This window comes from Lachancea lanzarotensis, scaffold LALA0S07, assembly GCF_000938715.1.
Source record: "Lachancea lanzarotensis genome assembly LALA0, scaffold LALA0S07, whole genome shotgun sequence".
In the NCBI taxonomy this organism is placed as follows: domain Eukaryota; kingdom Fungi; phylum Ascomycota; class Saccharomycetes; order Saccharomycetales; family Saccharomycetaceae; genus Lachancea; species Lachancea lanzarotensis.
This window is the reverse complement of record NW_019212885.1, coordinates 65,978-88,913: the sequence shown is the minus strand read 5'-3', so window position 1 is coordinate 88,913 and position 22,936 is coordinate 65,978. Positions and strand designations below refer to the sequence as shown.

At 45.2% G+C, this 22,936-nt stretch overlaps 10 protein-coding genes and 2 non-coding genes across 12 annotated transcripts; 10 read left to right on the top strand and 2 right to left on the bottom strand.

Moving 5' to 3' along the window:
• Positions 1-115: 115 nt before the first annotated feature.
• On the top strand, positions 116-1,396 carry TUF1 (LALA0S07e01024g1_1; the record flags this gene model as incomplete). Its single annotated transcript, XM_022771342.1, has 1 exon — positions 116-1,396. One exon carries the CDS (start codon positions 116-118, stop codon positions 1,394-1,396), a length of 1,281 nt encoding a protein of 426 aa, XP_022629259.1.
• A 376-nt stretch (positions 1,397-1,772) lies between these two features.
• Positions 1,773-3,617, top strand: ECM38 (LALA0S07e01002g1_1; the record flags this gene model as incomplete). Its single annotated transcript, XM_022771341.1, has 1 exon — positions 1,773-3,617. One exon carries the CDS (start codon positions 1,773-1,775, stop codon positions 3,615-3,617), a length of 1,845 nt encoding a protein of 614 aa, XP_022629258.1.
• Positions 3,618-3,834: 217 nt separating this feature from the next.
• Positions 3,835-7,500, top strand: MSB1 (LALA0S07e00980g1_1; the record flags this gene model as incomplete). Its single annotated transcript, XM_022771340.1, has 1 exon — positions 3,835-7,500. One exon carries the CDS (start codon positions 3,835-3,837, stop codon positions 7,498-7,500), a length of 3,666 nt encoding a protein of 1,221 aa, XP_022629257.1.
• Positions 7,501-8,277: 777 nt separating this feature from the next.
• LALA0_S07e00958g (LALA0S07e00958g1_1) lies at positions 8,278-11,163 on the top strand (the record flags this gene model as incomplete). Its single annotated transcript, XM_022771339.1, has 1 exon — positions 8,278-11,163. The coding sequence occupies one exon, from the start codon at positions 8,278-8,280 to the stop codon at positions 11,161-11,163; it is 2,886 nt and encodes a 961-aa protein (XP_022629256.1).
• Positions 11,164-11,300: 137 nt separating this feature from the next.
• On the bottom strand, positions 11,301-11,372 carry LALA0_S07e00936r. The gene has a single exon. It is a non-coding gene; the product is annotated as a tRNA-Glu (tRNA).
• A 132-nt stretch (positions 11,373-11,504) lies between these two features.
• IES4 (LALA0S07e00914g1_1) lies at positions 11,505-12,002 on the top strand (the record flags this gene model as incomplete). Its single annotated transcript, XM_022771338.1, has 1 exon — positions 11,505-12,002. The coding sequence occupies one exon, from the start codon at positions 11,505-11,507 to the stop codon at positions 12,000-12,002; it is 498 nt and encodes a 165-aa protein (XP_022629255.1).
• A 1,492-nt stretch (positions 12,003-13,494) lies between these two features.
• On the top strand, positions 13,495-14,820 carry LALA0_S07e00892g (LALA0S07e00892g1_1; the record flags this gene model as incomplete). The annotated part of the gene is made up of 1 exon (XM_022771337.1): positions 13,495-14,820. One exon carries the CDS (start codon positions 13,495-13,497, stop codon positions 14,818-14,820), a length of 1,326 nt encoding a protein of 441 aa, XP_022629254.1.
• A 643-nt stretch (positions 14,821-15,463) lies between these two features.
• Positions 15,464-19,438, top strand: ULS1 (LALA0S07e00870g1_1; the record flags this gene model as incomplete). The annotated part of the gene is made up of 1 exon (XM_022771336.1): positions 15,464-19,438. One exon carries the CDS (start codon positions 15,464-15,466, stop codon positions 19,436-19,438), a length of 3,975 nt encoding a protein of 1,324 aa, XP_022629253.1.
• A 270-nt stretch (positions 19,439-19,708) lies between these two features.
• Positions 19,709-20,443, top strand: HRI1 (LALA0S07e00848g1_1; the record flags this gene model as incomplete). The annotated part of the gene is made up of 1 exon (XM_022771335.1): positions 19,709-20,443. The coding sequence occupies one exon, from the start codon at positions 19,709-19,711 to the stop codon at positions 20,441-20,443; it is 735 nt and encodes a 244-aa protein (XP_022629252.1).
• Positions 20,444-20,616: 173 nt separating this feature from the next.
• On the top strand, positions 20,617-20,688 carry LALA0_S07e00826r. Its single transcript has one exon. It is a non-coding gene; the product is annotated as a tRNA-Glu (tRNA).
• Positions 20,689-21,053: 365 nt separating this feature from the next.
• ERV15 (LALA0S07e00804g1_1) lies at positions 21,054-21,461 on the top strand (the record flags this gene model as incomplete). Its single annotated transcript, XM_022771334.1, has 1 exon — positions 21,054-21,461. The coding sequence occupies one exon, from the start codon at positions 21,054-21,056 to the stop codon at positions 21,459-21,461; it is 408 nt and encodes a 135-aa protein (XP_022629251.1).
• A 236-nt stretch (positions 21,462-21,697) lies between these two features.
• Positions 21,698-22,699, bottom strand: AME1 (LALA0S07e00782g1_1; the record flags this gene model as incomplete). Its single annotated transcript, XM_022771333.1, has 1 exon — positions 21,698-22,699. The coding sequence occupies one exon, from the start codon at positions 22,697-22,699 to the stop codon at positions 21,698-21,700; it is 1,002 nt and encodes a 333-aa protein (XP_022629250.1).
• Positions 22,700-22,936: the final 237 nt, after the last annotated feature.

Sequence of the window (22,936 nt, the reverse complement as noted above, 5' to 3'; positions counted from 1 at the left end):
CGCTAAAATTTTTCTGGCCATATATAAAAACTACCATCAATCCAATGGTCCAACGACCGTTTCTAAAAACCCATCGGTATTATACTACTCTAAACACGCCAGAGTTCTTCAAACTATGTTTCTAGTACCCCGTGTATTTAGCCTGGTAGCCCGGCCGGCTTCCAGAGGATTTGCCCGGTCTGCGGTCCGCTCTTATGCGGCCGCTTTCGACCGTTCCAAACCACATTTGAACATCGGTACCATTGGCCACGTCGATCATGGTAAAACAACTTTGACCGCTGCGATCACCAAGACGCTTGCCGTGAAAGGTGGTGCAAACTTTTTGGACTATGCTGCAATTGACAAAGCCCCAGAAGAGAGAGCCCGTGGTATTACGATCTCCACTGCTCATGTTGAGTACGAAACCGAAAAAAGACATTATTCGCATGTGGACTGTCCGGGCCACGCCGATTACATCAAAAATATGATTACTGGTGCCGCCCAAATGGACGGTGCCATCATTGTGGTCGCTGCCACTGACGGTCAGATGCCTCAAACCAGAGAACATCTGCTTTTGGCCAGACAGGTTGGTGTTCAGGATATCGTGGTTTTCGTTAACAAGGTCGATACTGTGGACGACCCAGAAATGTTGGAATTGGTGGAAATGGAAATGAGAGAGCTTTTGACTCAATACGGTTTTGACGGTGACAACACCCCAGTTATCATGGGATCTGCCCTATGCGCCTTGGAGGGCAAAAAGCCCGAAATCGGTGAACAAGCTGTTATGAAGCTATTGGACGCCGTTGACGAACACATTCCTACCCCACAAAGAGACCTGGAAAAGCCATTTTTGATGCCTGTCGAAGACATTTTCTCCATTTCTGGTAGAGGTACTGTCGTCACCGGTAGAGTCGAGAGAGGTAATTTCAAGAAGGGTGAGGAAGTGGAAATCGTTGGCCACAACTCCCAGCCTTTGAAAACCACTGTTACCGGTATTGAAATGTTCAGAAAAGAGCTGGACAAGGCCATGGCCGGTGACAACGCCGGTATCTTGCTACGTGGTGTCAGAAGAGACCAGTTGAAAAGAGGTATGGTTTTGGCCAAGCCAGGCACCGTCAAGGCTCACACAAAGTTCCTAGCCTCCTTGTACATTTTGTCTAAGGAAGAAGGTGGCCGTCACTCGGGTTTCGGCGAAAACTACAGACCCCAGATGTTCGTGCGTACTGCCGACGTTACCGTTGTTTTGAAGTTCCCAGAGGCCGTCGAGGACCATTCCATGCAGGTCATGCCTGGCGACAACATCGAAATGGAGTGTGAATTGGTGCACCCAACACCACTCGAGGCCGGCCAGCGTTTCAACATCAGAGAAGGTGGTAAGACTGTTGGTACTGGTCTTGTCACTCGTATCATTGAGTAAACACTGCTGTGATTCGATTTCTCATCACATATTCTAAACATATACGATCCATGTACATAGCAACGAACAATCGGAATTTTCCGACATTGAAAGAAAGCAAGCGTTGAAATGACAATTTTTAAGAAAGCGGATCGCCATTTCTTCGACTAACCCATCGATTTGACCAAACTTTAACCATCGAAAAACATTTGACTGACATCTGAAGACACACGGTAGACAACTGATACGTTTATCTGTCAAAATATTCAGTACTCGAGTACTTCATCTTTATCAGTCTCGAAAGGAAGCCACTATCAGTTCAAATGTCATCAACCAAGAAGATTCAAAGAACTTCTTCCCTTACAACGACAGAGAACGATAGCTCAACAACATCAAGATGGTAATTCTGTTACCAATATGGTGGACTTTACTGCTTGGAGGTTTTACTTCTGCAATGCAGCATTGTTTCATCTCCGAATCCGATCATAATATAGACATTAAGCCACTTCCCAGGAATCCCACGCTTAATCCCAACTCCTCCGAGGTCTTGAGAATCGGTAAGTCTGGTGCAATTAGCTCAGACTCAGAAACATGTAATCAGATGGCAGTCGAACAGGTTCTGCAAAAATTTGAGGACGCCAACGCCGCAGACGCTGCAGTGACAGTGGCACTGTGTCTCGGAATGACGAATTTCTTCTCTAGCGGAGCGGGCGGTGGAGGTTACGCTGTTTTTGTCGGCGGAAACAACAAAGAGACGGAAATAGATTCGAGTCCTCTCTTTTTCGATTTTCGAGAGCAGGCTCCACAATTGGCCCACAAAGACATGTTTGAACACAATCCAAATGCTTCACAAGTCGGAGGCCTGGCTGTTGCAGTTCCTGGTGAGCTGCAAGGGCTGTATGAACTGTATGTACAGCGAGGCAGTGGTAGTGTCGAATGGAAGGATTTGATAGAACCGGTTGTTGAAATTGGGCTTAAAGGCTGGCCCGTAAATGAGATCCTGGAAGCTGTCCTAGAGATGTACGAGCCTTACTTCATTGAACATAAAAGCGACTGGAGTTTTGTTTTGAACCCGGCGAAAAATAGGACATTGCGTTACGGTGAAACCATCAAAAGAACTGCTTTCGCTCATACTTTGCAGGAACTCGCTAATAATGGATCTGCTGCTCCATTTTACGACACTAATCACTGGATCGCAAAATCAATTGTCGCAAAGGTGCAAGAGGAGGGTGGAATTCTAGCGGATCAGGACCTAACCAATTACCATATCAATGTTTCTAGACCCTTATCGAGCAAGATTCGTGCCGGATGGTCTAACATTCCCAACAATGACCTTGAAGTCTTCACAAGTGGTGGGTCAAGCTCTGGTGCCGCTTTACTGTCTGCGCTCAAAATTTTGGACCATTTTCCCAGCCTAAAAGGTGGGGACTACAATACAGAGCAAGCGTACATCTTGGTAGAATGCATGAAGTACATGTCCAGTGCTAGAAGTCGCTTGGGAGATTATTCGTCTCAGGGTAAGATACCAGAACGCATTACTAGGGTTTTGGAAACTAATTGGACCGAAGCAGCTGTTGCGAACATCCAGGCCAACTTTAAAAATCTCAGAACGATGGCCAACTGGACCGATTACGACCCGCTTTATGAGTTGACAGAACCGCATGGCACGACTCATTTCAGCGTGGTTGACAAATTTAACAACGCAGTATCGCTCACTTCCACGATCAACTTACTTTTCGGGTCTCTAGTGCACGACCCCGCCACCGGTATTTTGCTCAACAACCAGATGGACGATTTTTCACAACCTTATAGGTCCAATGCATTTGGTCTCGCGCCATCGTTGTACAATTTTGCTGAGCCCGGAAAAAGACCGTTGTCGTCTTCGTCGCCTGTTGTGGTATTGAACGAGCTGGGCAAGCCCGATCTGGTCATTGGTGCGTCTGGAGGATCTCGGATCACTCCGAGCATCTTTCACATAATGGCCAGATTATATTGGTATGACATGCCTCTTCTGGAGTCCATAGCATATCCTAGGGTCCATCATCAATTGCTGCCAGACCAACTCGAAGTTGAGAGTTTCAAACTGCTCGGAAAGAGCACTATTCAGTCGCTGCGCGATATGGGTCATAAGGTGATTGAACAACCTCCCAAGAGTGTCGTAAATGCCATCAAACGTGACATCGGAGAATGGCATGCTGTAAGTGATTTTTGGCGTAAGAGAGGCATTTCGGTAGCGTATTAGTTAAGTACTCTCATTATTCATGGCAATTATTATATGTTGCCCTACTGTCCATTTACTTGATCACTGTCGCTGGCGCCAGCCGAACTCAAGTGTCACAATCGTACTGGGTGATACTTTGTGATAAATATATCATAGTTATGGTATATTCCAGGAATAAATCATAAAACAGCGAAATGTTTACCACTCAAGCATTTTGAAATCAACCGCCAGTGGAAAGATGGAGTCTCCAAAGCCGCTGCCGAGTCCTCCCAAGAGTTCGGAAGTAGGCGGTTCTCCAGGAAAAAATCATAAACGACATTCCGCTACTGCGGAGCAAGAGGAGGTAGAGGAATTCGAGTTTCACCACGAGTTTTCGCGAAGTAATGTCAAGAGCTTGATCCACTGCGTTTCACAAGAGCTCAAGCGCAATGCTTTGGATATCGAGTATCTGTTTTTGCCTTTTCGTCCGGAACAATCAAACGAGAAGCTTCTGAAATTCTTGAATCGCGCTTTCCCGCTTGGTAATGGTGTGGCCGTCGAGGATGCCAAGCTCGATCGGTTGGCGCGTTCTACAGACCCCTGGACACTTTTTCAGGCATTAAAATACATCTGGTGTCGTCTGCCCAAGGGGCAAGTTGTCACCTGGAAGGCGTATCATGTCTTTCAAGAGAGAGAAGAGGCCGATGGGTTTTCGCCAAAGTCGTTCTTGGATTTGATGCCCCAATGTCTGGCATCGCCGGATCATGCATCCATTGTTTACGACTTTTTTGATTTGATAGTCGCGATGGCTTCAAATTCTAAAAGAAACAAAATGAGTGCGCGAAAGATCTCCAAAATGTTCGCTATCTGGGCATTTGGCAAAGAAACTGAGAAAAACTCGACTGAGGGATATGATCTTAATCATTCCCGAACGCCGAAAATAGAAGGAATTACCTCATTTAAAGAAGGTCTCGAAGTTTGGCTACCTGCTGCGGACGCCATGTTCCATCTGCTTTTGGCGTTCATAAGAAGTTTCGTTCCAAACGACTTGAAAGACGCTAGCATACCCATGACCTTGAAGACCATATTGTTTAACAACAACTATCCACCCAAGGCTTCCTTCGCTAATGGCTCGGAGACTCCTTTGACCGTTCCGATAGTTAGCTTAAAGACCAACAAGTTTTCCAAAAAACCTTGGCAATTGATCGAAAGGTGTAACGAACTGTTTGACTTTAACGACCATGATGCATTCGAGGCCAGAGAAGACTATGCTCTTTTAAAGTCTCTTTTCAAAAAAAAGCATAACATTGAAGGTATAAGTCATAAGATGTCAAATGAATCTCGTAGACTAATGAAGGAAATGTCCACTAAACACTCCACATTCCAAGCTGGATGGGCTTCGCAGAAATGCATCCAGCAAGATCCCGTCACAAAGACTGTGAAAGACCATTTGCAGGTCAAGAGGGTGGATATCAATGACTATTTCATCTGGGCTTGGTTGTCCTCTTTATCTCACGAAGAAACTTCAGAGAAGCGGAAACTATTTGGGAGGTCGATTATCGTTGAATTTGAGTTCGATGGATTTAAAAAATGGATTGTGTTTGAAGAAAGTGATATCAACTTGGAACTCAAGATACTCAGGTCATTAGACTCTTTAGATGGCTTCAATATAGCCAAGGCTCCAGTTTCACACACGTCACCGGTGGCATTATCTCATAATGCGACTCCTGCATATGAAAAGTTTCAGAAAAACGCCGCTGATGACAAACCCATCGTATCTTTGAAAGATCGTAATCATAAGGTCCTGCCCCTACCACCTATAGGCGACTCTAGGCCACATCTACCTCTGAAGGACATGAGTAGCCCCAGTGTTCCAGTTGCGGAAAAATCGTCTTTATGGAATCCTCTGAAGACAATCCGCAAAATCAGCAATTCAACGAGCTCATCTTCTTCCACCAACTCTACTTCAACCGGGGAACGTCGCCCCCTGCCGGAGAAGGTAAAGGTTCCGTCCACTGTACATTCGAATGTACCCAGGTCTCGGGAAACTCCCACCAAGAGACAACAGTCAAGGATTTTGAGTCAATTCAGCATGCTAAACCCTGAAAATTATCAGCTCCCGACGGTAGAGCATGAGGACTTCAGGGTGGACATGCCAGAGCTAGATGGGCACTTTGAGGCAGAACAAAGTGAGCACCAGTCACCATCGCCGCCTACGCCAAAGAAAGATGAACGCATATTGCAAACAAAGGGGTGTTTAGACGATTTGCACGAAATGGTCGACAAGCTGAATGATCAAGTTTCCAAGTCCACCCCGACGCTTGCTCAATCTACTACTAATTTAGCTACTGATGCAGAAACATTTGAATCATTGACCATGTTTGACAGGTACAGGGAACATCCAAAAGACTCAGTGGATACCCTAGCCGAGAGCACAAATTCTAGCGTCGTTCCTCCCCTTGTACTGGCTAGTGATGAGGCGGACCTAGCACATCAAATTCAGGATGGTGAATATACGCTCCATAGCCCTCGAAATGAGTCTCCCAAGCATTCCAGCGGTACCTCGCCGATTGTATTTCCGATCGATAGAAGCAGTGACGAGCTTACAGTGAGTAAACAGGCAGGAGGCCTTCCTGTTTATAAAAAACTCATTCATGACCAGGACAAGCATACTATTTCGACTTACACGACTCCAATTGCATCGCCCACAGGTAGTCGTACTCATATACCCACAAATCACACGGTCCACACTTCTCATCTTCCCAAAAGCCCTTCGCCGCACGATCAACGCGAACGAACAAGCGCTTTACTTCAGAATGCTGGGGTTTCACATATACAGGAAGAAATGCTCTCCATACCTGTGGAGCAAGCAATTTCTCAGGAAGCTGAACAAGCAGTCCAAAAGCAAGGATATCATAGGTCTCCATCCCCTGCTGCGGCACAATCTGAAAGAAAAGTTTACGCAACAACAGAGACACTTCCTCAAGAACGATATCAAAACATGAGAGCAAGCGATCAGGAACTTTCGGCTGCACAACAAGCTAACACCAGAGTACCTCAAGCCGCAGTTTCGCTTGATGACCGCTATGACCTTCCAGGGGTGCGAGAGCGTTCAAATGGAGTGGCGCATCTCATGACTGGTTCCGCTCCCCCATTGGGACATGCTGGTCAGCAGCGAGATGTTCCTTCTGCTGAAAAAGTGAATAGAAGCGGTCATCGCAATCCTCAACCTCAGTTTCTCCCACCGGATTCGAGAACTTATCAATCGGCACAGTATGCGGCTCATGCTTCTTTTACGAATGTGCCACCTCAGCAAATAGCCCCGAATGGACCTCAAAAGACGATGAAATCGCCGCCACCTGCACCATTGCATTTGCCAACTCCACCCCAAGGACATCGCCAATATCATCCTACAAAAAATATGTATACAGCGAATCCTTCGCAGACTCATATCCCTCCACATGGTTACGCAAATATGCATAAGGCACACCCGGGTTCCCTCCCGATGTCGCCAAAACCATATCAACCGAACTATTTGCAAGCACGACAGGCTCCTGCGCCTACAGGTCCAAGTCATGCTGGTATGGTCGGACATTACCCGCCAACTAGTGCGGGATACCCACCTGCTGGTCCACAATACCCACCTGCTGGTCCACAATACCCACCTACTGGTCCACAATACCCTCCTACTGGTCCACAATACCCTCCTACTGGTCCACAATATCCACCAGGTGGTTATGGGCCTCCATTAAATTCACCTGGTCAGAATCAAGGAGCGTTCTACGCTCCTATGCATGCACCTTATCCAAATGGTCAAAATCCTGGGGTCCCTGGAGGTCCCAAACTGCATGGTGGGTACACTCGCAAGAGAGAGGATCGCAAACGACTGCATGATACCATCAAGAATGGAGCGTTTGGGATTTGAGAGCGTTTGAGAAAGCTTTGGGCAGCTTTTTGGAACTTTTCAACAGCGAGTGGAAACAGAGGTGCCTACGAGGGTACTAAATAGCTTGTAGAGACAGTTTTGTACCTATAAGTACAACGCATCACAAATTCCCCGGTGCTCTGTTGGGTTTAGGTCATACGCCGAATGTGTCACAACAAATGAGTGCACTGAATGTCCTTTTCTAATTCTCCAATGTTCAAACCTGTGTTGTTGGAACCCCATGAAGTCATACAGCAATTTTTGCTCAGAAACCTGACCACGAACAGTTGAATTCGTAATTCAACTCAATACAGCTGGAGACTCAAGCATTGCCGTCTCACAACATTCAAAACTCTAGGAAAGCACGTTATATCAGAAAATCCAAATGATCTTATTTGAATTTTTGCTCAAGTCCCGGCATGCAAACCCTAAACATAGCCGCCGAGGTCGATCGCCTCCGAGTTATGGCACATACGAAACGGGTAGGCACTTTGATAAGGAAATCAAAAACCCTCCTGTAAAAACGAAACCTTTCTGGGCAGAACAGTTAGACAGTGTGTCAAATATTTGAGTACTCTTTTCTTCAATGGTATCAGTTCGAAGAAGAGTCTTGTTTTCTTGATTCCAACTTTTATATCGATTAACGAGATGATGATGTACTCGTGGACTCGCGGATGTACTCCCGAACGTACTCGTCTTTTACTATAACTTCGATTAACTCATTGAACAGAACAGCCTATATAGATCAACAAACTATGATCACTGTCTGTTTCTTTGATGATCAATGTCGAATCGGTGAGTCAAGACGAGACAATAGTCAATGAAGCTGGACTTATTTGCTGTTTGAAAGACGATGACAATATTCGCAACGTCTTCATATTTAAAGATGACGGTGTGCACCTCTACGATATAATTCGGAAGAAAATCACGATTCGTAAGACCACGAATTTGAATGGGACGGTGGCTGTTACTCAGTGCGGACTGGGAGCTTCTTCTTCAAAGTTTTTGGTTGTGCTAAAAAGAGACTGTGAGCTATTAATGCTCGATGTTTCTAATTTCGAGATAGCTCAAAAACTACGACTCGAGCTTGCCCATTATTCAGAGGTACGCCGCGCCCTTATGTTTTTCGATGATGCTCACCAGAATCTAAATATATGCGTAGACGGGCACTCTATGTTTTGCGTGGAGGCTTCCAAATTACTAAGTGGAAACCTCAGTGTCCCCTGTCTTCAGTTTTACCATTCCAATGCAGAAATTGTAGGGGCGGTGTGTGTCTGTACGCACCGAAGAAACTATCTGTTGTTAAAAAAAGATGTCATTACGGGGTCACTAACCTTGGAGGTTCTATCGCCGTTCGTTATGGATCCTCAAATGCCTGGAGTCAATAAGCACTGTACGTCCTCCGCAACACGCATGATTGAGCTGATTGCTCAAAAAAATGGCAGGGAAAAAATACGAGGGTTTTTTCCTTTGAGCAGTCGCCACTTGGTTGTCGTCGTGACATCACAACGGGTCTTCCTGGCTGGAGACACTCTTGAGGCGTTCGAGAATACTGAAATGAACGGCCGCCCGGAGTTCAAGAATTTGCATGCACTCCACAAGGACTCATCTTTGATCTTGTCGATACAAAACTTTTCAGGAAATGTGTATACCTCTAAAATTGACACTCGAAGAGCAGCCAGCCCAATAAAATGGAGTTTGTTGCGCGTTGACCACCCTCGAGAAATGACGGGCTATAAATTTGTGTGTAGGGCACTAAGTTCCACCGAATACGCCTTTATCAGTGACACTGGATTTTGGGTATATGATTCAACATCGAAAAAGACAAGCTTTCTATTGTCATGCGAACAGAAAACGTATGTTGATGCCATAGTTGCTGAGCGAAGCGCTAATGGTCTACCGCTTCGAGTTATCGCCTGTGGAGGGAATTCGCCATACAGCGGTTTTGTCGAATGTTTTCGAATGGCTTTACATGCCGATACTTTGAGGATACTCAAGGTTAATCCTTCGTTCGAAAATAATGGGCTCACGGACTTCTGGTTGACGGATAACGGAATCGTCGCTAGCACATTACTTCTGGACGAAGAGAATGAGCTATGTTATGTTTCTAAAAGCGGCACAAAGCTGCGACAAGCCAACGTATGTTGTGCTACTCAGCTGGGAAATGATACTTCCGATTTGCTTTATCTCGATGTGGCTGGCCAACTGTACTTTGCAAAAGAGGCAGCGAAAATTGCCATCTGTTTTATTGCCCAGCTTTCCAATCATGGGACATGGTCAATTTCTGCATCCCACAAGACAGACGCAGACGGGTTACCTTCATTCATAGTACTCTCAAAGGGGAACATCATCTCTGTCCTTTCAAGCGGTCTGTTGCAAGCGTCCTTCCAGGTAGATTGTTTCAACATAGATGAGATTTTTGTGGACCGACTTTTTGAAAACACCCTAACAATTGTGGTAAGCTGTGATACTGGGGTCCTTCTGCTTATATCATATCTACACAGAGAGAAAACATTTCTTGTTACGAAAACCATAAATTTCGACGAAGGTGTGCCGCTGCAGTTGTGCGACATTAAGAATCATGGTGACACCATCCCGCTTGTATTTGTTTACAACAGGCATAAGGTCTGGATTTTGAATCTTGCTAATGCAAATTTTAACGAATGCATTTTGAACTATGGAATCAAGCGCATGAGATTTTTGGGAAGTGATCGGTATATTGTTTTGACCACCAATGACCTATTTGTTACACTCCGATTTAAACCCACGATGCAGCCGGTTTGGACTCGAGGGCAAGCATTGGCAACCAACAGCGTCCCGACTCACATTATAGGGCTTGAAAACCCTAGGTTCGTGGCCGTCGCTTCTCAAAATGACAAGAATTTTTGCAAGATGGCTCTCTTAGACACTGCCGCTCTTCAAATATTGGACGAATATACTTTTCCCGAGCGCGGTATAGTACGTGGTCTGTTGAAGCTTCAAAAACCTTACGACCACAAGATCTTAGTCTCATTCATGGGTAAATCAGCGATTCATGACTCCCTACTGGTGCTTTCAGTCAAGAACAACAAATTCGTGTGTGTGGCCGAGAAGATGATCGAAGGTACATCTAGCGCACTGACGCAGCGGGATGCAATGATAATTCATGCCGGACGTAACATCGAAGTATTAAAGCTACAGAAAAGAGGCGGTCGGTGGAATTTATGTGCAATCGAAAAACCTATTCATGGTTCAGGCCCTCTTTCTTTGGTCTGCAGTGCGTACAATGATGAGCAAATGACAGTACTGTGTGCAACAAAAGGTGTGCGAGTATACGAACTCAAGTCAGCTATTTGCATAGCTTCAAGCGCTCCCAGCTTTCACGCTGACAATCATGACTTCGCAACACTGTTCGAGGACACTTCCTTTAACGAAGAAAGAGACGTTGAGCTTCTACTAGACCCTGTTAAACAAGCCGAGACGGAATTGTATCTCATCAAAGTCCACGGAAGGAATCTGACTGCATCTGTCATTACGCCAGCAGATTCTGGAAAGGTACAATTCAAGTTTCTATGTTCTAAATCTCTACCGTTCAACAAAACTGTAACTAGAATCAAACAAGCGGGTTCTAAGGAGTCCCTGGTTTGTGCAAGAGGCGGACTTTACATAATTAAAATACGATAATGGACCGCACATTTCGATGATCTATCTTCAAATGTCACCTTTCCTTGTCAAGACATGATTTCGACACTATTATGCATTCTAGCAATGATTAATTCAAGTTGATAGAGAAAGTACGGTGAAAAAGTTCAAAAAAACGACTCCGATACGGGGAGTCGAACCCCGGTCTCCACGGTGAAAGCGTGATGTGATAGCCGTTACACTATATCGGATAAATCCTTGTTAGAGGTGAAAATCTGAGCACCCTACCATTTTGTAGGGCCACCTGACTCTTCAATTTCCATCGACGTGAAGTTTGAGCATCGATGAACAAGACAGATCTTCTATTTGCACTTGGACGGCCAATGTCTCAAGATCATCCTGATGCAGAACCGGCTCCTAGCTCCAAAGGTTCTGCTGAAGCATCAGCAGAAGCTGCAAAGCCCAGCAAAAGTGTCGCTGAGTCATTTCCTACTTTAGAATGGCAACAAGTCGATTCGAGCATCCCAGTTGAAAGCTTTACCAACTACAAGATACGTTTGACCGGATGGTCAAGAAAAGATCAGCTTAAGAAGAGACTAGAGCAGGAAACGCAGCTTCGTGAGGAAGAGCAAGCCAAAAAACAAAGATTGCAGCAGGAACAAGAAGAACAAGAACAAGAAGAAGAGGAAGTAGAGGAAGAAGAATCTAACAAGGTCAAATCAGAACACAATTCTCCTGAAAAAAATGGCAATGCCCACGAAGAACCCGCAAATGGAATCGAGTCTGAGAACGACGAGAAGGTAGAGGAGAAGGAAGATGCAGGAACCGCTGCTGGTGGAGAAAAAGCTGCGGATCCTACGGAGGCAGATGAGGAGGCGTGAGAACGATGCGCAATCCGAGGCCGATACTTGCATGGCCTTTGAAGAAATAGTGGATATAGGTTCCCAGCGCAACGGGGTACCACTTCTCATTTTTCCATGGACGACTTGAACGCCGTACAGGAAGTACTTTCATCGATGGGTGCAGGGACCTTACATAAATCTCCACGCACCACGTGATCTACAATTTATATCAATATTAATATCCCAGAGTGTACGACACCTCGTTTGACAGTGCATTGTGCGTTTAGAAGAATCTACAAGCCGCAGACAGTTCCTCTCTTTGTTCTCTCGAATGCTTCTCTCTGACAGCATACCAAGTACGTGACAGGTAGAAAAAAGATACACCCAAAAAACCCGATCCCATATGCGATCTTCCTCCCAACCAATTTCAACCACGTTTTTTGTATGTTTTCGTCCCTGTGCCCGTCTATACACTAGTTAGTTAGATCTTAGTTCCAATAGTAGTTCTGATTTGATGATTATCGCGTTGTATAGCTAGAGCCATTCCCTTAGGTTCAGCATCTCTGGCAGAGATCTCCACTTTCCATATTGCAAAACCGAGCTTCCACATCAGGCCCATGCACGATCTCTGTCCTTCGTTCATAAATCCACACTGGATCTGTGCGTTCGGCCGTCCTGTCCTATTCATAGCACCGTCCCGGTGTGTGTGGTCGGCCGACCTATTCATAGCTCTTCGTACCCTGTAACTCACCTCATCGTCCAGTTTCTTTTTCGTTCCTCGAGAACTTCTAAATCACCAGCCACGCGAAATTTTTCGCGTCGCGCAGTAAAGCAGGCGCATCTCAACTGTGGGAATTAAAACAAGATAGGGGCCAGCCCACGCTTCGAGTGCCAACCACCTGGTACAGTCCTTGAAACTGCAACCAAGTGACGCCGTGCGTAGTTGCACGGCAGCGGGAAATGCACTCTTCGTACTTGCTTTCTACAGTCGGCTCTTAGTGCTGGGCATAATTATGACGCACAATATTAATATTCGAGGACATTTACCCAGCAACGGCGGGCTCACCTTGAGACTATAAAAACCTGATGGTTGGGGAAAGAAGGTCCGGCAGCTGATACGTACATCTCACATACATTGATTTAATTTAAAGCCCTACGAAACCACGAAATCGGTTTCTTCTTGGAATTAACCCTTCTCGTCAAGCTCCTGAACAAAAAAAAAAGTTTTGGATCAAGATCTTCGCGATTTCTAAGGGTCTCTACTACGCACACCGTTGTAGAAAGTCCGTTCGCTCGTTCGTTTGCATCTGTCGCGTGCGTCAGAAGCGCTTCATTTCCCACTGTTTATTTGTGCTTTGGATCTCTGTCTGTCATTGTACTTTTCTCTCAAAGAAAACCAAGAAAAAAGTTTCAAGATCCGGAGTAGATAAAACCCAAGCGTTCCAGACGTTTGAACAAGTTGGCCATATCTTATTTGTATTCCACAAAAGGATCAAAACCTTCCTCCCGCAACCACTCGTATCCCACCTAAATGTTGCCCATCGCATGGATCTCAAGTCTGTGCATGGCGATCGCCACGGTGGTTGGCCAGCCAGTGCCTCCCAAATCGCCACACAGCGTCCAGTTCTTGCATGAGCAGAACAAAAAAAGATTCTACGATTACCAAAACGCAGTCCTCAGAGGTGTCAACATCGGTGGCTGGTTCGTGCTCGAGCCTTTCATCACGCCCTCTCTGTTTGAGACGTTCCGCACCCAGGAAAACAGCGACGAAGGCATCCCGGCTGACGAGTACCATTACACGCAGGCTTTGGGCCAAGATGTCGCCAGTTCTCGTCTAGAACAGCACTGGTCGTCGTGGTTCACCGAGAAAGATTTCGCTAACATCGCAGACGCGGGCCTCAACTTTGTGCGTATCCCAATTGGTTACTGGGCTTTCCAAAAACTCGACTCGGACCCTTACGTCAAGGGTTCCCAGGAGTACTATTTGGACCAAGCCATCCAATGGGCTCGTAACAACAACCTCAAAGTGTGGGTCGACTTGCACGGTGCGGCCGGCTCCCAAAACGGGTTTGACAATTCAGGTCTCAGAGACTCGTACGCCTTTTTGGAACCCAGCAACCTTGCCGTCACCACAAGCGTGCTACAGTACTTGCTCCAAAAATACTCCCAGTCCGAATACCTCGACACCGTTATTGGTATTGAGCTCATTAACGAGCCTCTTGGCCCTGTCTTAGACATGGATGGACTAAAGCAGTACTACGAGTCTGCATACAATTACCTCAGAAACGAACTAGGAAGCGACCAGATCGTTGTCATCCACGATGCTTTCCAACCTTACCATTACTGGGATTCCACGTTGACTCTTTCTGACAACAACGCCTGGGGTGTTGTTCTGGACCATCACCATTACCAAGTCTTTTCCAACGGGGAACTGCAGCGTTCTTTCGACGATAAAATCGCCGTTGCGTGCGAATGGGGTTCCGGCACTTTAACCGAAGCTCACTGGACCGTTTGCGGTGAATGGGCCGCTGCCCTCACCGACTGCACCAAATGGCTCAACGGTGTCGGTTACGGTGCTCGTTACGATGGTACTTTCCAGAAAGGCTCTGACACTTCCAGCTACATTGGCTCTTGCCAAAACAACGAAGACATCACCTCATGGTCCGACGAAAGAAAGACCAACACCCGTAAATACGTCGAAGCCCAATTGGACGCTTACGAGCTAAGAAGCGGATGGGTCATCTGGACTTACAAGACCGAAAACTCGCTAGAATGGGATTTGCAGCGCCTCATGTACAACGGTCTGTTCCCCCAGCCCGTCACTGATAGACAGTTCCCTAACCAATGTGGGTTCTAAAAAATTTGAGATCATGATGCAAAATGCTAGAGCCTGAAAAATCAGGTCATCCTTCCCTCCTTTTTTTTATATTTTTTTTGAACCAAGAGTATCATTCTTATTACTCTTCCATACAAGCACGTTAATGGTTCTTGTTTTTAAGTTCTTGATGGTAAGGCCAAAATTGAACTTACATCCTGAGTGCGACTGCCCATCCTTATCTTGACAACCTTGTCGCCACAAGCGCTTTGTATATGTCTGTCAAGGCCAGGCCAACGGTCTATAGTTCATATAAATTCTAAAAGTGAAATACAGCAGGAAGAGATTCCAGCCGTAAAAGGCCAACTACCGCAGCATCGGGAGAGGAAAAACGATTGCCCTTTAGTCAAACAACAACTACTGGGTGCTTGTCTCGAGCTGGCGTTCTCGTTGCCCATCATTATCGTACGATTCCCAAAACTAGTACTCGCGTACTCGCTTCCATCACCAAATCATATAAATAATTAAATGACACCTAAAGTCAACTGACAACGTACCGTCGTGGTGATGCTCATCACCAACAATAACACAACAACAAACCCAGTGCTTGTCAAGGATTCGTCTGGATCATTTCAATCGCACACAAGAAGTGCTTCTTGACAAAGGAAGCTTCACCAGCGGTAGAATGTCTAGTGTGTCGGCGATCGATTTGACGCAAGAGGACTCTGATGACGATATGAGAGGATTACTCGGGAAAAACGATTCAACGGATTCAAATGACAAAAACGAGAGAGCAGGTGTTTACTCGGCACAACCAGCGGATACGGTTTTTTCGAAGCATGAAAAAGATCAACCAGGGATTTATGATGGCCCACAAGATAGTCCGAACGACGCGATACCTCTGGATACTCCACGTGTAGAAGGGACGAAAAAGAGGTTACCGATCAACGAAGACCAGCCACAACCGAATGAACAGATTGTACCGCTAGTTCGGACAATGAGATACCAGGATCAGAACTCTGAGCCCGAACAAGGCCCACAAGTGTCCGGTTTGCGAAGTAGCAGCTCTGACGAATCACTTTTCAAGCGTCAAAAATTTGAGGTTAACGAGTCACAAATAAGACCACAAAGTCCAAGAGAAGACAGCTTGGCGATCGAGAAATTGGGCTATGTATCGCCCCTCAGTCTCACATCTCGCGAGAGCAGTCCTAAAGATGTGCTTCGCACTACAGGGCCTAGCAGTGTACATCGTACCAATGGAGGAGAGTCCCCAAAAGGTGAGGTGTTTGCACAGCAAAGTGGGCTGGGCAGTGATGATCACCTGCCAAAAATAGTGTCTTCAGATGTGGATAGAAGCAAGTTGGAACAAAATTCGCTACCACCATTCATTACTGATACCGCCAGCAATGATGCTCGTGAGCCCATAATAGTGCTCAGCGACGAAGAAGATCAAACATTGTTGGTAAGCCAGAAGAGTAGACAAGGAAGAATCCATTCCCCAGTTTCCTCGAACGGTGTGACAGCTTCCAATGAGAATGTCAGTGACTTGAGAGCTATACATGACACAAATCTCAGACTGAAAGCTCAGAGTGACGAAGAATTTGCTCGGCTCAAGACTACATGCCGCGATACAAGAATTATATTGCAGCGAAAGCTTCAAAAGCGGGAGAGACTTATATTAGAGGCCAAAAACTCCCTGCCATTGGTGACATCCACTGAGGAAGCTGCCAAGGTCGAGAGGGATTTGCGTTATATGGAAGGACGGAGAATGCAGACGTTAATGAAGCTCAATCAACTCGATCATAAGGAAACTCATGCTACAGAGCAACACAACAAATTCCTGAATGGACACGGGTCGAAGCTTCGACAATCGCAACTGGATCTCCAGAACGCCTTGAGCAACCGAATACATTCAAACATGGTAGAAAAGCGGGCCAAGCTCATGGAAGAACGATCAGATATCGAACATCTTTTCCTTAGTGGTGATATAAATTTGCATACCATGATTCGAAAAAAGGCGGCAATTGATAAAATGCTCAACGAACTACAGTCTAGTCATGCAGCTCCCGAAGCAGTAGCGAGTGCGCAGTCCTCAGACATTTATTTCAGATCTATTGATATCGCTCTTGACTTGATACAGAAGAATACAGTGAGATCTCTGGAGAACAAAAATTTGATGACTTACTACCTGAATGTGGTAGCACGATTTAAAAGAGATTGCGATAGAGGGGAGCGATTCACTGCAGAGACAAAGTATCGGGTTGAGCGCGCAATAACAGAATTAATGAAACACGGAGTCAAGATGCCTGCTGTTGTTGACTACCTGAAGAAAATGAATTTTATAGTGACGCCAGAAGAGTTCCAGAGGACATACTCTTCGAATGGCAACACCCAAAGAAACGATGACTTCCTTCCGGTGAAGAACAAACAGGATGGCGACAACGATATATTGGAACTCGTAAAGCACCAGGACGAGCAGCGCAACTCAAATTCTTTTCAACTCTCAAGTATTTACAACAACCAAGACAATGATAGCTTGCAAAAGTTACTGGAAGGGCTCAAAACTTCAGAAGCAGAAATCGAGGGCGAGGAACTAACTCCGCCTGAATTGACCGTTAACTTGATGAAACATCAACGGCAAGGGCTTCACTGGTTGCTACAGGTTGAAAAATCCAGCAAGAAGGGCGGCCTTTTAGCTGATGATATGGGTCTCGGAAAGACTGTTCAGGCGCTCGCCCTGATAGTCGCTAACAAGTCGGGCGATGAGAGTTGTAAAACTAACTTGATTGTCGCGCCTGTCGCAGTTCTTAGAGTGTGGGAGGCAGAAGTTAGAACCAAAGTCCACAAGAATACTAGACTAAAGGTTCTCATCTACGGAGGAAGCGGTGGCGCTAAGGTTCAGACCTATCGCAGCTTACTGAGACACGACGTTGTGTTGGTCTCATATCAAACTCTAGCAAGCGAGTTGAAGAAACACTGGCCTGCAAGACTCACATCAGAATCCGAAGAGCCAACCCTTGCAGACGTTCCCGACGTCAAGGCGATTAATTCGCTCAAGGAGCGAAACGAATATTGGTCACCGTTTTTCTGTGATCAGTCCAAATTCTACAGAATTATTCTGGATGAAGCCCAGAATATAAAAAATAAAAAGACACAATCTTCAAAAGCCTGCTGTGCATTATACTCAACGTATCGATGGGCGTTGTCGGGAACACCTGTGCAGAACAACATCATGGAACTCTATTCGTTGATAAGATTCTTAAGAATTCCACCGTACAATAGGGAACAACGATTCAGAATGGACATAGGGAACCCTCTTGGACGTGTTACTAACAATTACGATAGCTACGACCTCAAACAAGCTACCAAAAAGGTACAAGTGCTTTTACGAGCGGTTATGTTACGGAGAACCAAAGATTCCCAAATTGACGGGAAACCCATTCTTGAGCTCCCGGAAAAATTCATCAAGGACGAGGAACAAACGCTCGAAGGTGCAGAGCTAGCTTTCTACACTGATTTAGAGCAGAAAAATCAGAAGAAAGCTGAAAAACTGATGAAAAACAGAGCTAAGGGAAACTATTCCAGTATTTTAACCTTGTTATTGAGACTGCGTCAAGCTTGTTGTCATTCGGAACTTGTACTCATGGGAGAATACAAGAGTGAAACTTCCAAGGTGGCCAATGGTAAGAATTTTGAAAATGATTGGCTGCGTTTATTCGAGCTAGCTCGAAGAATGCCTGGTATTGGTAAAAGTACGGTGATCGAAGGCCTTGAAAAAATGACTTGTCCGTACTGCATGGAACAAATGGAGTTAGATTCTGCAGTCGTAATCACTCCATGTGGTCATATGCTCTGCGATGGTTGTGCAGATCAGTATTTTGAAGAGATTCGTATTCAGGGAAATGTGAGAAAGATAATAAACAGTGGCTACGCAGTACCTTGCTTGGTATGCAATAGAATCGTTGATGATAACGAATTGGTCACTTATAAACTGTATGACCACGCAGTGAATCAGAATCTTTCCGTTCAAGGTCTGAAGGAGGAGTATGACGTGGAAATGACAAATCAGAAGAGTCGGCTGAGACAGGGCTATAAAATAAATTTTGAAACCGTCGAGCCGTCGGTCAAAATTTTGCAATGTTTGGATATTGTTCGGAATGTGCTGGGTACTTCTGAACAAGAAAAAGTCATAGTCTTCTCTCAATTCACAACGTTTTTCGATCTACTTCAACATTTCATTCGGAAGGAACTTGGAATTCACTTTTTAAGGTATGATGGGTCGATGAACGCTCAACAACGTGCTGCTGTCATCGAAGAATTCTACAAAAACCCCAACAGAAGAATCTTGCTGATATCGATGAAAGCAGGTAATTCGGGATTGACTTTAACTTGCGCAAACCATGTTATATTGGTCGATCCGTTCTGGAACCCCTTCGTCGAAGAGCAAGCAATGGATCGATGCTATAGAATAAGTCAAACCAGAGAAGTGCAGGTTCACAAGCTTCTGGTTAAAAATTCAGTCGAGGATAGAATCTTAGAACTACAGAGGAAAAAGAGAGAACTAGTAGAAAGCGCAATGAGTCCCGACAAAATCCAGGAAGTGAACAGTTTAGGACGTCGCGAGCTTGGATTTTTGTTCGGACTCAACACGCTTGAGTGAGCAAAGTCAGCGCTGTTTCCTAAAACTCTGCTCTTGCTATTTAAATCGCGGATTGGCAATGTTTGATCTCGCCTGCCTTGCATGTCTATTGTCGCTCGCGTGTTACCAGGCGAGGCAGAGCAGCATTCATCATTAGGTACGCATGTGGCATCACTCGAGCTCTAGGTAAGCACATACCAAGGGTATATTTGACTAAGCTAGTGTACACCGTCGAAAAGACGGTTTGGATCTAAAGAGCAAATAAAAGTCAGGATTTACATACTTAACGTAATGGTCTCTCTCAATAGAAGATATACATTCCAGGTTGGCGATGCACTTGCCAACGAAAGAACTCTAACGTTATCGTCCGGATCAAACGAAGGCTATTTGATCTCATTGAGGCCCTTCGTTCATCCCAACGCATCGGAAAATGAATTTCCTTTCGAATGGGGGTTTGCTGGTCCACCAGCTAGCGCGAAAGTGGGGAAAAAGGATTCTGAGACTGATACCATTGATTTTAACTTCGAGTTCGATACTAATGTTCACTTGAAATTGGAAAACACTCACAGAGGCGTCATCAACACTTTCTGGAAGACGTGGGAAAGCGGTCTAATTGAGGAAAGAGGACAAGTTTTCCCATTTGGAGCTGATAAAGCAGGGATTGAGTTTTTTGAACTCTGGCAACCACTAGATTCTACACGCCCTGATTATGTGGCATTGGATGAAAACAGTGCCAATCAGGAAACAGCTCGCTCTGTTGTTCTGACTGTTGACTCTACTGACTTTAGAGGCCTGGTGATTACCGTGGGAAGATGGGTCCAGGGTATTCTTTTCAAGAAATCAGAAAACACCATTAAAGGCATAAACTTCTTGAGAGCTGTTGAGCAACAAGATGGCTCATGGAAGACACTACTAAATTACGGCTCCGACTTCGATAAGTTCCCTCAATCCTTTGTCGCACCGCTGCACGCTGCAATCGAGGGTAGTAGCGCACTCACTTGGAAAGTCGTTGAGTCCAATATTTAGAATTTCATAGACTGAGTACACATATATAGAGCTAGAAGATAAAACTGAACGACAACGGGTCTTTGAATCTTGATATGTCCCACTACTCATCCGCACTTCACTAGAGTCTCTTCAGTCACATAACTTTTAAAAGCTGGTATATACTTGCATAAGTTCTTAATCCTCAAGCTCCATCCGATATAGTGTAACGGCTATCACATCACGCTTTCACCGTGGAGACCGGGGTTCGACTCCCCGTATCGGAGCTTATGTTTTTGATTTTTTCAAATTTTTTTTTTGATGTTGCTGATCGCGACGCGATTTCCGGTAAATCTAGCCAGAAGGAATCGAATGTCGTGGAGAGACTTATTGGTCGATAGTCAACTTTCACTTGACCCGTTATCTCCAGTACTGGTATTTTAGTGACGTTTTTAAAGAACCGACAAAATAACCAATCGCTACGAACGAGACATTTTTCTATCATTGTCTCATTAAGAAAAAATTTGACAGGGGATTAAATGCGAATAATGCTGAAAATGTTGATCAAATCTCAGAGCTATAACCAAAGAAACGTTTGACTTACTTGAGTTAAGTCGTTAGTTACACGGATATTACCAGTGAATCAGAAGCCATGAGTGTGTGGATCTTTGTTATGGCAGTGGTGCTCAACTGTGTGAACTTATTCGCCCAAGTTCACTTCACAATTTTGTATGCGGACCTTGAAGCCGATTACATCAACCCTATCGAACTATGCTCGAAAGTCAACAAATTGATTACCCCAGAAGCAATTTTGCATGGTGCAATTTCGCTGTCGTTTTTGTTGACCGGCCACTGGTTTGTGTTCTTGATCAACTTGCCGTTACTCGCTTTCAATGCCAACAAACACTATTTGAAGCTACAGCTGTTAGATGCAACTGAAATTTTCAGAACACTAGGAAAACACAAGAAAGAAAGTTTCCTGAAACTTGGCTTTTATCTATTGATGTTCTTCTTCTATCTATACAGAATGATTATGGCTTTGATTGCAGAAGGGGACTAAATTGGGATTCAGAGCTGAGAGGACCTTAAAACAGCCTCGAACACGCTAAACACAAGGCACCTTGCTCTGTCTATGGGCGACGTTCGAAAACTGAATACTCGATAGATCGTTTTCCTGTGGGGAGTCGCAGGAATAACTATTACGTGCTTCTTCTGTCGGTCTATGGGTTTGTTTTTTTACTGGTTATATGCATATAAGAAGAACGGATCTTACCCACCAGTAATATAAAATTTTAATTAATCCAAGAGCTTTTCTAGAGATGTATTAAAAGTCTTTAGTGTTCCAAGAATTCCATCTTGTGGGTCCAATAAAGGTACCAAGTCGTCTGCAATCGATTCCAATGGTTGAGTGGCAATGTTTGCATTATTTTCGTCTGTTTTAGTCGAAACGTCGATCGCCAAGCCTTGTAGCTTGTCGTTCAGAACACTTTTTAGCTGCATTTCTTGTAGCTGTTCGTCATTGTCCTCTTTATTCTCCCAATCCGTAATCTGTTGCCGTAGATCTACTAAGCGTTCCGTGAGTATCACTTTCTGTCTCGCGCAATCCTTTAGCTGAGAGCACAGCTCATTATTAGATGCATTGATGTCTTGCGTATCTTGCAAATCGGACAAGGTGCCGTGCATAAACGTTGACAGTAGCTTGATGTCCAACTTGTGCGAAAGTTGTTCGGCTGGGTCGCTGGCCGTGTCGTAATCTGCGAAGGCTTGAGGTATAAGATGCTCCTCAAACAGATTGTTTAGTAAAGACCATATCACCTCAATGCGGGCTAGGGAAAAAGAGTTTGTTCGTAGTTGTGAAATAGGAAGATCTGAAAAATCAAATTCTGGTGCTGGCGAAAAGATCGGGGAGTTTTGTGTTGTCAAAGGGGGTGTCTCTGCCATTTCCAAGAAGTGATCAGGCGATTTCTGACCAGCAGAAGCCTGGTCACGAGTTGGAGACACGAGTGGAAGTTCTGGAGACGTTAGTAGACCGCCATTTAAAACCGGACTGTGCGGGGGTGTGCTTGCAGGGTCGTTCGAGTTCCCTGCAAGAAAGTGGCTTTCAGATGGCGGTTGTGGAAGATCAAACGAGGGTTCTCGTTCTGGCTCGTATAGGGTGTTCTTGGAGGGCGAAACCGAAAGGGACGGTCGGTCAAGTTTGGGTCTTTTGATTTGAGATATTACCACATCTTGATCGATTTTTCGCAGCGCACTGCCTCTTTGTCGCGATAAAAGCTTGACATGCCGGTCAGCAAGCATTGTGTGATTGCAAATTAAGATCCTTCAGCAGCAAATTTGAACAACGATGTCTTTGAACATTTTGTTTGTGTGTGTGTGTGTGTGTGTGATGTTTAGATGCGATGGTGGATCTTGAAATGCTAATTTCAAATGACATCCCGGACGACAGTAAATAGATAAAACGATAAGAAATTCGAAGATGGGCAAAAGTACAGAACATTCGTTGAATCCGTCAAGCAATTGGGGGGGGGGGGGGGG